We start from the raw sequence: 17,698 nt of genomic DNA on the forward strand, positions 1-17,698 counted from the left end.
CTTGAACAAGGTGCTTGCTCTGAATTGCTCCATAAACATCCACTGAGTGTGAGTGTGTGTGTAAAGCAAAAGTAAGCATTTTAAGATCTGAATAAGGGTGTCTACTAATACATTATTTAATAATGCAACTGACCAGTCACACTGATGTTGTTCAACTCAACTTTTTTTTAACCTTTATTCAACTCATTACTGTATATTAACTGAGAATCTAATTCTTGATTGCAGTGCTTGTCTATGTAATCAAATTTGACGGACGTAGGGCATAAATAAACAGTCGGGTGTACAGTTTTGTAGAAAGATAATCTGAACACAGGGGTTAACAGCTAACTTTCAAAAGTTCTGTGGAATGGTTAATGACCACACATAGGACCACAAAGAATGGAAATTTCTTATCAGAATAAGGCTGTGTAACAAAAGAGAACCCCGAAAAAAGAATAAGACTGAAGAGAGAGGAGACCCAGAAGAGAGCTGCCTTTGGTGAGGCAAGAGCCAGGCCAGACCACAGCTGGCCTTAGTGCAGGATGCTGGTGGAAGTGGTCGAGGTAGTAGAAGAGGCCAACTTTGGTACACTGTTGGTTGTGTTAGGATCAAACAACCTTTGCTAATCTGTTAGCAGCCAGCTGTGGCCCAGTAATACCTACATTATTCCCTCAGTGTATTTAATTCAGCAGTCAGTGTGGGACAGCCCTGTTGTCTGGCAGCAATAAGCGATAAGTACTCTCAGCAGGTGCAAAAGGCCCATGAATGTTTCTTGTGCAAATTCCACTGAAGCACGGCAGTCCGGAGATAAAGAACTCGCTGAAAGATGTTCGAAACATTCAACAGAAAGCTTTTTCCTGTCCATCTTTAGCTGACAGATGCACTTTAGAAAGATAGCTGTCCAGACAACAACAAAAAAACACTGAAACGTCAGTCTGTATCACTTATTGCGTCTTGGAATTCCTTTCCAACCAGATGAGAAAACAAACAGGACCCTGGCCTTTCTAATGGCCTCCTGTTGGACACGTGAAAATTGTGCGATGGACACTACTTTTGAATACTGATTCCTTAACTAAGGAGAATGGTGGGAGCATTCCAGATTTTATTTCTAGTGAGGACAGGAGTGCAACAAATATACAATTCTATATTATTTCTTAAGGCCTAATAGTATAATGTGCACCCTCACACACTATTGAGTGCTTGATTCAATACATGCATTTCTCAGATTCAGTACATACCATTGGAAGTTTGATATGTACCGAGTTTAAAAGTTAATTGTTTGAAAAAGATTTGTTTGTGCAATTTGGAACAACACTGGATCCCACTACAACCGTACTGTCAGGAATGACATGAGGCTGACATGTCACTCAATGAGGATGATGTCACCAAGGCTTTCATCAGCTCACACTCCCTTAACTGTCACCAAGGATCCAGGCTGGACATATAATCATGAAGGAGAATGTACACCTACACATGGGACTCATGGATCTGCCTGGACCTGCAATGACTTAGAGGCGATGTGTCACAAACACACACACAAACACACAAAGGTTTTCTGGCATGCTTTATAGCACCTTATAAAGTGACTGGAGGGTCCTATTCAGTGCTGAGCCCCCGATTGTGTTTCAGATACAGGAAGGCTCAGATTGTTCTGAAGTAGCTTCAGCCATTGCACTCCAAACATAGAAACATGTCCGCCACAAAATGTCACAACATTGAACAGCCCAGTTATTCTGTTTGACTGCACAGGACAGGAATCAAATCAGGAATCAAATCTGGAGGTCTTTAGTGGAAAGTACACACTTCAAAAAATTGCCTGTCATGTATAGCTATCATGAAAAACAACAACATCCTCCTCCTTTGTAACACATTGTTCCACTGACTGGACTACCACAGTGCCAACAAATAACATTCCTGGGTTCCCACTTTGCCTGACAGAAGGCACTCATTTTATTGGGGAGGGCAAAAGACTCTTTTCTACAAAGTACAACATTTAGAGTAAGAAAATGGCCTGGAATTATCCATGGAAAGAGCTAAAATAAAGAAAATGTATGAGAAAGAATTAATGAAAAGGGTAATACTGCCTCAGGCATATTACAGGAAGTACAGACTTAACTGATTCACGGTAAGATCCTTAACTTAAGACCCATAAATTATTTGAATTAAAAAGACAGGAGAATTATATGGAGCAATAAAGCAACCATAGTCAAACTAAGGGAGGAGATGCAGTATGGCACATCAGCCTTGAGAATCGTTCTTCAGCAAAACCCCAAATTCAATGTAATACCCTAGAGGCTGTTTCACTGAAAATCCACCATTACCACAACCCACTGCTGTGGCTGGATGGCTGGAGAAACAGAGGTGAGGCCTAGTCACCATCCAACCGTATTTATTGTAAAGCGGTATGTTGGCATGCATTCAGCTTTGATGGAGAAGAGGTAAGGGAGGCGGAACCCTCAGTTCTTTATGACGTTGATAGACACCGTAGAGACTGTAGGCATAGTGAACGGTGTAGACACATTGAGGTGTTAACTCGATAGGCACCGATGTTCTACTCACCGTACTGGCAGCTGGGCCCATTGAAGCCAGGAGGGCAGTCGCAGAGCTGGGAGGAGCTTTGTCCACATTGTCCTCCATTGAAACACACACCATAGCTGCAGACCGCTGAGAAAGAAAGAGAGAGAAAGAGGTGGGCCTTCAGCGGAAGGAAAATGTACTCTTCCAATACAAATTGGAAATTAAATTATACTTTAATAAAAAGCAACACAGAACAAACAGCACCTTTACAGGACAAAGGACTCATTTATAATGATATAACTGTACAGGACAGAAGCACTCACAAAACAGCTCTTAGTAGCTTGCAAGGGAAATTATCACAGTTTGTGGGCATCAACACAATTTTTAAAATGCAATTTGCCAGGCTTCTTGGTGCCACTGATGTACAAATGCTGTATAAGCCAGAGAGAGTGATGTCAGGGGCTGAAGTGCGCATTGTCAATCTGACGACATCACGGTTCAGCTCAACTTAAATACCACATTCCCAAAGGCAGGGCCACTCTAAATAAGCAAATACTATGTACAGAGGGAAAGCAGTGAATGAAGTAATAACTGTATGTTTGTCACATTCCACACACCACATTGTTCCCTTCCCACTACCGCATCACAAGGCATACATCCTCTACAGCAACCACACAAACCCGAGCTCTGCTGCACATATGCTGCTGTGTGCCAACACACAGTGTGTTCTATGGGAGTGGTTTCCACACTGTGGATAATGTGATACTTGCAACAAAAAAAAGAAAAGAAAAAAGAAGTACACTCATAAGAGTCATTCAAACCAGACAAATTGAATACTGCACAGCAATACTTATAGTGGAAATGGTGTGGTTTTGTGCTGGGAAATATACTTCAGTCTTCAGAGAAAAAATGAAAAACGTTGGTTGGTTTCTGTATTTTCACTCAACAGGCAACAAATTCATCCAAGTGTTGACACGCTGTCCGAACATCCAGACAGCTGGCCCTGTCTTAGGTTGCCTGGCTGACCCATCTCTCCAATCAAACATCACAACTCCACTGCTTCCACGGTAACCATACATGTTTGAATCAAAGGTACCTTCCACAGTTCCATTTGCATTGGGTGCTCACATGCGACATAGCAGTTGCTGCTTGAGAAATCCCCTTTCCATTAGAGTGCAGATGTACACACTCTCGAGGAAACGGAGATTAGAGGCCACTGTTTGCCTTGGCAAGGACAGAGCGCAGACAGAGAGGGTGTAATTACAATGATTCACCGCCTCACAGATCCAGTCTCTTGGAGTTGGTAACAATTCTGACTCAGCGGATCAGGTTTCATTTTATTGAGGAATGTGTCAAATCAAAGAGCTCTCGCTGTACTAATTAGAAGGCTCGTCCTAAAAGGCACTTACAAATATCACGTGGAAATGGCTTCATTTGAAAACATGCTAATGAAGTACAAATATAGAAGCTTAAAAATGACCTGCCATCTAAAAAAGTACAGTATATTCTATATCAGCAACTGTATTAAAATAAGCCAACTGATTCAGCAATTATTCACCTGTTCTGTTCTATTTTATTACTGTATATTACTGTATATTGATGCCAGGCTGGTAACAGCATTGTTAATAGGAAAATTACTGTTACTATTATATATACTGAGGTTTGAGCTCTGTCATACCACACATACACACAGCTGTTTTGTGAGATTCACACAGAGAAGACTACAAATCAATCTGATCATTATTAAACCTGTTTTTCCTCTCTTTACTTTGATTAAGATTCTGCTAATGTAGTGATTCTGCTTCTGTGAGTCAGGCTTCCAAAAAAGCTCAAACAATAGCATAAGCATTTGCACTGGCTTGGACTCACAGGTGCCTAAATAGCCTTTTATACTACAATATGGCGGAATCGCTCTGGGGAAGGAAGCTCTGAAACTACAGTACTCGAGAGGCCCTTATAAGAGACAGGTGTAATGGTTTTAGTAAAAGTTGGCTGTGGGAGATCTGGATAAATAGCTAGATCCTTGCTGCCCTGTCACTATGACAACTGCATTGGCATTTCATGGTGGCAGGCGATCCCAGTGAGGACATATTGAAACTCAGACTGTCTGTGGGATGACACAGCACCCAGCACTCTTCTCCCATCGCTGGGCTCAAACAGGGCCTGTCCCCTTGAAATAATGTCCCTGTTCGCATGCAGTGGTAAATGAGGGCACCAGACCGGTTTGTGCTTTGTTCACAGCCACTGCTCCTGTTAGAGTCAAACCGCTGCCCCCAGCTCTACAAACTGGAAATCTCATGGGCTCCTGGATGGACCACAGAGAAAATGTTGAGAGAGGCTCCCCTCAGGAACATCAGATGGATATCAAACTAAACGGGGTACTTTTACACACTTAAACAATGGGCAAAAACAGCAGAACACTTCCTAACATTTCAAGGGCTTCTGTATCAGAACCATTGAGACATTGTAATGCACTCTCAGAGAAAAATAACCCAAAAAAGCACATTAACACACTCCCACATTGACAAACCCAACAAGGCACTCTAACACTAGAGGTATCAAACCCAGTGTTTCTTTTACAATATGCTGTTTTAAAGACAGTTAAATCATTTAATTTACATGAAAAACTCATCTCAATTTCACAACACATTATATTTAGCATTTAGCATGTGTGTTATGAGACATAGCTCAGGAGGTAAGAGCGGTTGTCTGGCAGTCGGAGGGTTGCCGGTTCGATCCCCGCCCTGGGTGTGTCGTAGTGTCCCTGAGCAAGACTCCTAACTGCTCTGGTGAATGCGAGGTATCAAGTGTAAAGCACTTTGGATAAAAGCGCTATATAAATGCAGTCCATTTACCATTTACCATGAGAGTTAGAAGCAGAGACAGTGAGCACAATGCTCTGGCTTGTGGCCTTCATCAAGCAGCCTGTCGCTGATCTTGTGAACACCGTTTGAGGGAGAAAAGAAAACTGCACCTTTAGCACTAACAAATGGGGTCTCATTTAAAGGCAACAGAGCCCTCCCCTCTTTCCTCAGAGCAACTGATCCAGTCGAGGAATGAAGAGTGATTCAAGTACGTGAAGGCCCCACGCTGGGAGAAAAAGTAAAACTGCAAGTCGGGGGTGAAGAGCAGAGGAATGAGAAAAGATTCAAAGGGAAGAAAGAAGACACTTACGGTACAGACAGCCCGCCTCCCCATTCAGCTGAGACCAGCCTGGGCAGCACTTATATACAGTCTGGTAGTCCTGTCTGTACACCTGCCTGTAAGCCGTGTAATAGGCAGTCCTGCAAGGAGATGGGGATCGATCATTCATTCATTCTCTTCAACTATCCATGCTCCACTCTCCATTCTATCTAAATTAATGCATTTTACATGGTGAGAATGCAGTTTTTTTTATTTCTACAACGAACACTTCCTCCTTCAAAGATGGTTGCTTTGGCACAAACACCCTACGGCCCCCCTCCCTACCCCCAAAGTTGTGTGCGTTAGGTGGTTCTGTTTTGTCTGAAGCTGCGTACTTTGTTTTGAGTGACTGTTTCAGTGCGTAAATTAAATACGCCAGGAGAACACAGCATATTTCCCCCACTCTTTGATGGTTTGTTTTCAGTGTGAAAGACAGAATGTTTGCAGGCCATGAATTTCAGCACTAAGTGTGGAGTGTCTGATCCTGTAGTTGTACACCTCTCCTGCAGCCTTGCTAGTTATTATCCAGTAAAGACAGCACAAACTTTAAGGCCTGTAATTGAAACCCTGCCTATCATCAAAGCAAGCTGCAGTTCTGTACCATGGGAGACACTGCAGAGAATGGGAATCTGTGCAGTTCTTACTCTTTTCCCATTATTACCCTTTTGTTTTTGTCTTTTCTCTGAAATTCATAATTGCAATTTTATGCCATTTCATTGCTGCAATCTCTATCAATTCAGTAACATGCAGATAAGCAGCTCCTCAAATTGATTTGAATGAGTGAGCCGATACAGAGTGAGTGAGTGAATGAGTGTGTGAGTGAGTGAATAAGCAAGTCAGTGAGTGAGTGAGTGAATGAGTGAGCATTAGACTGGGACAGAATGTGTCAGCAAGCGAGAGAGAGAGAGTAAGGAAGCGAGTCAGGGACACTTTCCAGAACTCACCTCCTTTCATAGCCCAGACAGCGGCTCTGTCCAGCACAGCCCTGTTTCCACACCTTGACCATTCGTGTGAAGGCTTGGACACAGGGCTGCCTCTGGGCCACTAGCATCACTTCACGCTCCATACACACATTTGGCCTGTGGTGGGAGATAGAGAGCCACAGTCACACACCGCACAAGCTCCTTGCAGATTGGGTAGCCTATTCATGGTCACATAACATTTCAGACACACATATATAGCATGTCCCTGCACTCTTACAGATTCCTATACACAGCATATTCATCAGCCCCCTGACTCAGATAGGGGTTAACAACAGATATGCATTTTCCTGAAGAATGTAGTTGTACACCAGAATGAAAAGGCTTGATCTATTTTGTTCACACAGCCCTCACCTTCTTAAAAAAGCTATTTGGAATGAATGCTTGAATCCTGAAAACTCTTTTCCAGTACATTTCATTCAATTCTTGTATCTTGCAATGGCTGGTAACTCACAGAAGATATGAGCATCTGACTAATACATTAATTACAATGATTGCCTAAGAGAATCTGCCAACCCACACAGCAAAAGAATATAAGAATATTTCATTCTGGTTAGACACAGCTGCAGGCATTATACCTTAAAAAGAAATCTGTTTTGCAGGTTTTCGGCAAGTCTGAACTGTTATTGATAATAATTACAGACTGTCAGCATCTTCACATTTTCAGTAAGTCATTTTAAAATCATATGAGCTTCAAAATAAAATGCCCCAACCATTAAATGTCCCTTCTTATCCTCAGTATGCATGAATTCAAAAGGAGTTTAATCATAAAAATTGTACAAAATGAATCCTGCTACTTTGTTTTGTTTGTTTTTAATCATGTCTTCACGATGGGAAGAGTATTAATAGCAACCCTTCATACCAAGGACCAGGTCAAAAACCTTGGGCTTATCCTTGATTCTGACCTCAGTTTTGAAGCCCGCTTTAGAAATGTCACCAAAGTGTCCTTTTATCATCTTAGAAACATTTCTAAGGTTAGACCATTTCTCTCTCAAGCTGACACAGAAAAACTAATGCATGCTTTTATAACCTCTAGGCTTGACTATTGCAATGCTCTCTTGTTTGGTCTACCTAAAAAAGCTACAACTTGTTCAGAATGCTGCAGCTCGAGTACTGACGAAGACAAGACAGAGAGCACATATAACACCTATTTTAAAGTCATTGCATTGGTTGCCTATCTGTTTTAGAATAGATTTTAAGATTTTCTTACTAGTTTTTAAATCACTGAATGGCCTGGCATCAGCCACTCTCTCAGAGATGCTTTTTAGATAGGTACCTAGCAGATCCATCAGATCCTCTGCAGCTGGCCTCCTAGTCGTCCCAAGGATTTCAACAAAAATGCATGGGGAAACAGCTTTTAGCCACTGTGGCCCTAGTCTCTGGAACTCTGCCTAAGGATCTGAGGGACTCCTCTGTGGACATTTTTAAAAGAAACCTTAAGACATATTTTTAGCCTGGCTTGTACTTAAGGTGCCTTGTCATTTGTTGTTTTATTCATCTATTGTTGTTTTACTGGCTTTTACTTAAGGTGCCTCGTCATTTGTTGTTTTATTCTTTTATTTGTTGTTTAGCTTATTTTGTGCCTTTGCTCACCTCTGTTTGTTTACTTTTGTTTTTGTAGCATTGTCTTTCGGACATGTGCAGCACATTGGGCTACAGCCACTGTATGAAATGTGCTATATAAATAAAGACTGATTGATTGATTACTCGCCCATTCTAGCTACCTTATGGCTACATCCTAAATTTAAAAAAGGGGTAAAATTATGACTGCCAGGATGATACATACCTAACCACGGCTACAGAACTAACACGTGTGTGACCTTTTGGAAAGCACATCATAGAAAAGTATGGGTAATGGGCCAGCTGGTTTGTCCTGCATGGGAAAAAGTCCCTGTTCTGTAATTACCATGCCGAAGTCTGCTGTGAGATGACACTTCAGCTGAAGTTTAACTGTGAAATTGTTGTATTTTTAAATTTTTTTTTTAACCATTGACAACTTCTCTCTTGCTGAAATGCTTATCGTCCAAATGTAAGCACAGCATAATTTATCAGTTTTGCCAACACACTTTTCTCGAGTCATGGGGCATACATAATTTAAGATTGTCTGTGTGACAGTAAAATTGCTTGGATGAATTTTATTCATAAAACACATCTATGAAATATAAAGTTAACATTACTTTATCTCATATATAACTTTGAGGAGGCTTTTGATTGCACACTTATAAAATAGAACTTTTTTTTCCCCATAAACATGCAATATTTAAAATGATAAAGTTGCTGTATACACACCTATGTTTGTGAACATATACGGTTTAGTATGGATAGATAAAGTGCTGAATTAAGTGAGGCGAATCAAGTAATAAAAAACTTGAAATATTTGTTAGAGTTGGCGTTTTTTCTGGGATACATGAATGTTTGAAATATTACATTTGCAACTGCTACATATTGTAATCTTTGCAATATGAAAAATTATAGATATTTTCTGGTTAAATGTTTCTTCAATTACTTGTTTTGGTTTACAAGTGGGCAAAAGTGCTGGCTTGCTTAAATTTGAGGGGAAATGTGCCCTCAGATACATTTTAATGCATTTTCAGCATAACTGGGCAGCCTAGTTAGATAGGGTATCGTTCCTATTTCCACAGCAAGTAAGTAAATAATAATCTTTGCCTCTAGTGGTTGGGGACCGCTGCCTTGCTACTTGCCCCAAAGGACGTGAAATATAATCTCAATACCGATGCAGGAGAAACTGATTGAAAACAACACATCCCCATTTGACCAGATCCAGTTTCAGTGAGGAAATTCCCGTTGGACTGGCGATAATCATTTTGTCACTGCACCAGAAGATAACTTTTCCTTTCAACTTTACGCGACAAGAACGGCTATTTGAGTCGATAGTCATTTAGGATATTAGTCAAACATTTGGTCATGTTTAATCGGCCATGATTACTTGAGCTGGTTTAGCAGGCATAAAAATGTTTGGTTTCACTGTCCATCCAAATACAGAATGCAATAAGATTTGAGAGGCTAGTTGATGCAAAAAGCTATTTTATAAATAAACAGGCCGACCTTCAACCTGTTCTGCATTTCAATACAACTGGCTCCAGGCCAAAGAATGACTTAAATGTAAAGAAATCACTTACATATAAGGCTGTAGATTCCTTCCTTGGTGAGATAATACCACATTTCCGTTAATTATAATAAATAGTACTGTACAGATGTTCAGATGCATTATTAGGCAGTCAGAGAAATGTTCAGAATAATAACTTTTTCAGTTATTTAAAAATCCTTCATAACATTTTCTTCCTTGTAATGTGCGCTTTAAAGCGTCGCGTTCGCTTTCTGGGGAAAAAATCCAAATCCAAACAGCTGAACAAAAAATCCGTGTTACACCCTCAGAAGACAAATCTATCTAACCCACTGTAGCGCTGCGCCATGCTGCCAGAGTTCGCAAAGACCTTTCGGCAGTTGTCAGTAACGAGTGTTAAAAGCGTGTCTTTGGCATAATTAACCCCTGGTGTTTTAGAGGGAATGCAGTGTTTTTGTCCCGGCAAAGATAGCGCAGCCTCCTTTGATCAGGGTTAGGGGGGATAGGGAGGAGACGCTGGGCAGGTTGAGCACATATTTCTTCTGAAGTCCTAAGCATCTTTTCAAACAAATCGTTTCTGATCACTAACTTTATACCTGTCTCCCGTCTGACGCGCAAAGCCGTTAGTTTATCTTTTACTGTGAGATGAAAAGCGCGATAAAAGCGATTAGGCTACTATCAAATGAAAGAGGGCAGTTTCTGATCCCACACACAAGTACAACGTTTCCGAACAGCGTTCGGTTAATATGCAGGCTAACACATTTAATATATTTATGACAAAATAGAGAAGAGCACTGGCCTTTGCCTTGTTACATATTTATAACTTGAGGTTTCTGCAGAATGAATCGTATCCGTATTGTATCATCGGAGCACCTGCGACGAACATTAACGCAGACACTGTATCGAGAATTCCCTTAGGCGTTACTCAGGCGGTTCAATTAGGCCTATGAATTCTCATATTCGGATTATCATATCAAACTGCCAACACTACAACAAACCAATACCGTATGCGAGTGTCGTTATAAAGATAACAGACAGAACATAATTGCCCTCAGAATTTTCCAGGAGTGTATCAACGATGAAAACTTGAGAACTTTCTTTACCAAGAGACTCCAAGGTTTAATCTGTTTATCTATAAATCTGAAAAAGAAAGCTCTTTGAGGTTTACGTCAAAAGGTAAAAGAAAACCCGACTTATTGCAATCTAAAAGTCACTGCCAATAAATATTTTCCTTGTATGCCTTGTGCCTATTTGATTTTTGACTCCTGCCATGTAAGAGGGTTGCCATGTACCATCTGGGATAATGTTGAATTTGTCCAGTGTCTGTGTGGCAGTTGGGTTTATTGTATTCCAGATCCACTCAAAATATGTGGCTCAGTCTGGAGACCACAGACTCTTAATCCCCATTCAGTGAGGGTGGTCAGACAGTCTGCTAATTATGTGTTGAATGACAGTAGTCATCATATAGGGGGAGTTTGTTTGGGGGTTACAATGGGGTCAGGTTACTTTACATGAACACAGTTCTAAATCCCTGGTTTTAGGCAGTTAGAACTTGTGCTGTTCCAAGCCCTTCACCACAGAGAACAGAGGATGTGTTAAGCACAGGATATGAGGAGATTACAGAATAGACTGGGGTGGGCTGAAGCAATTGAATGAAGGAAGGTGCATATACTGCTTTTTATTCTCTATTCTTTTTTGAAAAGCATTTTGAACACCTTGTAAACATAGCAAGTGTACATGATACTGCCATTACTACTACTGCCACTACCACTACTACTACTACTACTACTAATTATAACAATAAATGTAGCCGCAAGCGGAGATGATCGGATTCAAGCAGATTGGGAACATTTGGATGCTTGTTTGTTATTTAATTGTTAATGAAATGTGGTTTTCATGAATGCAAGCTGAAATGAGACAGTCAGCCCAAGAACTTGAAGATTTAGCATTAAGACCAGGTGAAGTAAGGCAAAGGCATGGTTTGAACCCTCAACCTTTGGATTGGGAACCTTTGGATTTGTCAGAGTTACTGACAAAGTCAATGTTGAGCGCATGTATGCATGAACAAAAAAAATATGAAAGTGTGTAATTCCAAAGTTTTTGAAACACACGAGATACATTATGAATTGAATGAATTTTACAGTTTAGATACTTAGGTTAATTGTATACTTTTAGCACATTTTGATGTACATATTTTAAAATGGAGATGAATGGAGCATTTCTTAAATGTAATTGTTTGTATTCATTCATGTGTTCATTTGAAATAGAGTCTGGTCTTAAATATTTAACAAATTAAATGATATGTATGTACATGTATGTCTATTTATTTTACCAAGACAAAAATACTCCAATGGACCATTTTCACATGCCATATTTAATTCCAAAATAAAGAAAATTTTGCCTATTGTGAAACACACAATGGAAACACAAAGGGACATCAGGCACAAAAACACTAATGCAATTTTTTTTTTTAAAAAGACATTTTTATTTAAGTTAAAGCACCATCATCGTCACATGGATTTTTCCTGTATGTATTGTGCCCATCCTGGGAAAAAAAAAAAAATCAATATGATATGAAGATTTGAAGCAGTTGATACCACCACTGGGATTTGAAACCTCAACCAAAGGATTGAGAGACAAACAGTTTACCACTGCACTATGTGGGAAGGCATATTCCAGTACATCTTTGGGCACACAAAAAATACTCAAGGCCCAGGAAACTGACACATGCTAAGTAATGAGGTAACTTTTCTTTACACAGCCTTGGTACTTGGGTTGTGCGTGTACTTTTTGTGCAATTTGATGCAAATTAGAGATTGGAGATTTGGCACTGGAAATTGGTGATTTTGATTTGAAAGCCCCTGGTCATTACAGTCATTGGAGTCAAATGGGAAAAGGAGCAACAACATTGGTAATTGACCATATTGGAAAAAAATCATATGCTTTTCTAATTTTATTTTATTTTTTTAAAATATATATATATATTTTTTTAACTGGCTACGGTAAGCTCACTGATGCAGCAGCATGGTTTCCCTTTCACCAGTCGTTCAGAAGGCCAAGCCTGTTGGGATTCAAACTGGTAACCTCCGGCATGTCATGTGGGGTTAACCCCCGGCACCACGGAGAATCCTTGATCAGACCTACCGAATTCACGCACTCAAACTATTTAATTGTCAAGGCTCCAGGCAACGTAAACATTTATGACCGTATTAACCATTTTAATAGTAGGTTAAGTGACTTAACATTTTTAAGAAAAAAAAGAGTGTTAAAGAACTTAATTGCTTTCAATTACATTACATTTATTTAGCGGGCACTTTCATCCAAAGCAACGTACAAAGGTGCATATCATGGTCATTGGACAACTACAAAACACAGGTTCAAATAAGGTACGATACTCATTTCGTACAGCTATTTCTAGCCAGGAACACAGTTCAGTTCAACAGTTAACACTATTCTGACCTAACTTATGCCAAGCCAAACTAGGGAGAAGAACAAGCTACAATATTAGGACAAATACAAATTATAAAATGTGCTGGAATGGGGGTACATGTAACATGAGTGTCATGAATGGGGGGATTTAAAGTAAAATTCACAGAGTGGTGGCAGTTAGTCCAGGTATAGTCCGTGAAGCTCCGTGATCCCTTTACTCGGGTGGGAGGGGGTGCAAGACGCCCTGCTGCTGCAGAGCGGAGTGATCGAGCAGGCACATAGGATCGAATCCTGTCCTGCGAGTAGATGGGGGCTGTCCTGTTGGCTGCAGTGTAGGCAAGGGTCAGGGCTTTGAACCGGATCCTGGCAGCTACCGGTAGCCAGTAGAGTGATCCCAGCAGAGGAGTGATGTGGGAGAATTTGGGATGGTTGAAGATGAGTCGGGCAGCAGCATTTTGAATCATCTGTAGTGGCTGTATGGCACAATCTGGCAGGCTTGCCAGGAGAGAGTTGCAGTAATTAAGGCGGGAGGTCACCATAGCTTGGACAAGCAGCTGGGTGGAGTGCGTAGTCAGGTATGGTCGAATCCTCCTGACGTTGTACAGAAGGAATCTGCAGGACCGTGATGTTGCCTTGATGTGCTCCTTGAGGTCCAGTTGGTCATCCAGGACCACCCCCCAGGCTCTTTGCAGAGTGAGAGGCAGTCACTGTGGTGCCATCAACCGTGATTGATAGCTCACGTAGCAGGGAGGTCTTGTGTGGGAAAAACAGCAGCTCAGTTTTGTTGAGGTTGAGCTTCAGGTGGTGGATGGCCATCCAGGTAGAGATGTCAGCCAGGCAGGAAGATATTTCATCAACCTGTGAGGCAGAGGGGGGGAAAGAGAAGAGTTGAGTGTTGTCTGCATAACAATGATAGGAGAAGCCGTGTGAATTAACTAAACCAAGAGATCTGGTGTATATGGAAAACAGCAGAGGACCCAGTACAGATCCCTGTGGTACTCTTGTAACAATTACCAGTAGCGGCTGTAACATCAGCATTAGAAAGATCAGTTAAGAACATTCTAATCACGCATGTGATCTTTCAGTTTAAAAGGGTGAAAGTAAGTGAAATATGAGTCAAAATTCTCTCAAGACACAAAACCAAAAACCCCACTGGAGCTGAAAACATGGATGGTGTGATTAGCTGAGAAATGTCAGCATAGTAGTAACACTGTCCCCTCATGGTCACACCCTCACCAATAAATATCATGCAGGGATGCTCATAGCATCTATTATAAAGAGTGGTATAATAAATATGTCAAGTGCTGTTATCCATTATAACACCTTATGTAGCATGTCACATTATGAATGACATAATGAATAACATCTCACATGCACACAGCATATGAAAAAGGACATAATTTGATGTATTCCTTTTTTAGCCTTTAAAAATGCTGATTTGGAGTATGTAAACCATACAATTTGACTTTCATGTCAAATGTCCAGTGTCAGGCAAGCCAGTCAGCCTAGCAACCATGGCCCAGGCTGGAAATTGGGATGGCAGGCATGCCACCCAGCCAAGTTACGTCTTGGCGGGGCAGCATGCCCCATACCTATACAGCAACGAGAGTTTGTTTCTGTGGGGAACCCTGAAAAGTGCCAATCACAACAGCCACTGACACTCAGCCCTTAAAAACATTAATTTCTATACATTCTTACACCATTTCAGAGAGAATGCATAAACAACTTCACATGTCCACACAATAAAGCCCCAAACTAAGGGGATTTTGCCTTCTTTTTTCCCCCTGCCTCCTAGCCTACAAACAAAATGTCTCCCCATTGGACATTTTACCAACACCAGCCAATCCTTCACCTTCCTGAACCTATCAAAATCGTGGCTCAGTGGTCAATGTTACAGTCTATGGATGATAGGGTCCTAGGTTCAAGCCCAGCCAGGAACAAGTTTCTTTAACCTGCTTTTTTCCTCAATATTAATTGTCTATTACTTCTCAATTATTGCTTTTGCACCACATCCACCCGCCGTTCACCAAACGTATACACTGCATTATGATGTACTGTCTACACATTCAGTTAACCGGCTACAATATTGCCAGGCCATTATGGATTCAACGGGAGCTCTATTGTGTATACTGGCCTGTCTTCTTTAAAACCACAGACACATTTGACTAAGACAACTCACTTATTGAACGGTTATATCATGGTGGCGCACTGACAAAGTTACGGAATGGAGAGCGTGAGGTTGAATTGTTCAGTGTATTTTAACTGCACTGTGTTTAGTGTACCTCTGCACACCCTATTAGCATACAACAGCTACAAACCCAAAGCAAAGTTTAACTCGGCATCTGCTGGTGTTTGGTGCAGTCTGTTAAATTTGGCAAAACCTTACTTCATATAAAACATATACAATTTGCAATGTCATGAGATTATACCACAAACCAAACATGTAAAACATTTCAGCCACTATAATACAAGTAATTCCTTATAATAAAAACTGAAATAAAGTGTGAGGGTCTTACCTGAAATAATGCCATGATCCTGGTGATGCAGGAGTTTTTCCATTCCTGCAGTAAAATCAACTGAAAAATGAAAGGTTCTTTTTTTTTTGTCAAACTAGTGGCAGGGGGGGGGGGCATGAACAATGTGGAAAAACTGCCCTCACCAAATAAAATTACATTTACATATTTACCCTTCAAATGTGCACAACAGAATGACTCTACTGCCTCTGGTTTAATCCTCAGATGAGGTCCTTTCATCAGTAGTTGTTCTGGTGCCATCACACATACTTTCTGAAGGATGCACAGACTGGGTTGATCAGGCCCAGAATGAACTATATGGCTGATCCAATGCCCCTGCCACTGTTTCCGACTGGCTTTTTGAAGAATTTGAATCCATTCTCAACCCATATTGAATCTGAAGTCATCCATTTAACAATACTTGTTGGCATGTTTTGGATCTATTCTTGCCCACCACCCCCCCCCTCCTCTTTGGGGGACATCTTTGTTATTGCAAGTCTGGCCTGAACCAAGTAGTTAATCCACTGTTACGCACTCTTCAGCTAAAGCCAGTGTGGTGCTGTCTTACTCCTGTTCAGCGGTGTTACACATGATCTTGTCCTTTGTTTTTCTTGCCCACCACCACCCCCCCTCATCGGGGGACATCTTTATTATTGCTGTAGTCTGAGCCAAATAGCTAATCCATTGCTCCACACTCTTCAGTATGAACCTCTTACTTCCTTCTGTTTGGCGGTTTTGCACATCGTCTTGTATGTTGCCCTCTTTACTCCGGTTTTTTTTTTTTTTTTTTTCCCCTGTATCGACTGTCTTTAGAAAGTTCTTATCCCACTTTCATTATTAAGCACCGAGCTGTCCAGCTGTTCTCCTTGCACCCAACCATAAGTGATTGGCAGTTCCTCAGCAGTACTTCAGTTGTTTTCATTGGCTTGCTCAAACCTCTCTTCCCATGGCACAATCAGCTTCAACATAAGTGTTCCTTTGTGCTCCTTCACTCCTACCAATCCTACCCTGAGAGCGGTGATGTTCCAGTGGAAAAAGGCAAGACTCTTCTTCATCCACTACCAACCACAGTAAGCCACAGACCTGGAGTGTTTGTCCATGCAGTCACAGTCCTCAATGTCATCTCTGAAGGGTAGCTTGTCCTGAATCTTTGGGAAGCTCCGATCCATTGTTGAAGTAGGAATGTCAGCATCTCACCTCAATGTGTATACTGGAAGGGGTTAGAGGAGCTTGAGGAGGAACGTGTGCTGACAGCACCATGCCGTATGTTACACAGGTGCACCACCTTTCCCCACCCTCTGCACTCAGTCAGGTGCACGGACTGTTGTCCTCTTCACACTCATCATAGCTGCCGTTTACATACTTGTGGACTCTGCTGAAAGACCAAGCAGAGGGCCAAAGACAAAATCCAAGGTGTGGCAACCACAGACATGAACTTTCAGACAGCATGACCATCACTACATAGTCCGTGAAAGAGGAGAGATCAGTGTTTGAAGACCTGGACAGATCCACTGCCTAACCAAGAATGAGCTTCAGACCCAGCGATTCAAGGACGCTGGTACTGAAGAGGCAAGGACAAGGCAGATGACAATTATTTGGTTCAAAGTGGGTAGAGAGCAGATTCCAGCACAAACAGAGAAGCCAGTCAAAAACCTTGGGAGGTAGCTCAACTGCTCACCCTGTGACACAATGACTGTGAAAAGGACAAGACATCACTCAGATGACTAGATGCAGAAAGTGGAGAAAGGTGGTGTTCCTGAGACCCAAGGCCTAGTGCTGTCAGCACAGTCTTCTCCAGGCTCGTTTAGCCCCTTCCGATGAACAAAGTCCTTCCAGTCTCAATGAGGGACCCAGGGCCGGGAGGAGGCGGAGGCTATGGTCTGGGAGAAGTTAGCAGCAGCCAAGATCTGTCCAACCAAGAGTCACTGCGAGTCCCTAACAGTTCTGGTGTGGAATAAAAATATCTCCCTCCAATTCTGTGTGGACAACAGGCAGTTGAACAGAGTGACTTG

General features: G+C 41.5%; 1 protein-coding gene across 1 annotated transcript in view; it reads right to left on the reverse strand.

The window, feature by feature from the left end:
* Positions 1–10,209, reverse strand: part of megf6b (multiple EGF-like-domains 6b) — a 43,242-nt gene extending 33,033 nt beyond the window's left edge. Inside the window, exons 1-4 of the mRNA XM_064306248.1 lie at positions 9,800–10,209; positions 6,624–6,758; positions 5,671–5,780; positions 2,539–2,643 (exon numbers count right to left, since the gene is read on the reverse strand). Coding sequence (XP_064162318.1) covers positions 2,539–2,643; positions 5,671–5,780; positions 6,624–6,758; positions 9,800–9,888 — 439 coding nt within the window. The 5' untranslated portion in view covers positions 9,889–10,209. The remainder of the gene's footprint in view (positions 1–2,538; positions 2,644–5,670; positions 5,781–6,623; positions 6,759–9,799) is intronic.
* Between the last annotated feature and the right edge of the window lie 7,489 nt (positions 10,210–17,698).

This window comes from Anguilla rostrata, chromosome 13 (assembly GCF_018555375.3).
Source record: "Anguilla rostrata isolate EN2019 chromosome 13, ASM1855537v3, whole genome shotgun sequence".
NCBI lineage: Eukaryota > Metazoa > Chordata > Actinopteri > Anguilliformes > Anguillidae > Anguilla > Anguilla rostrata.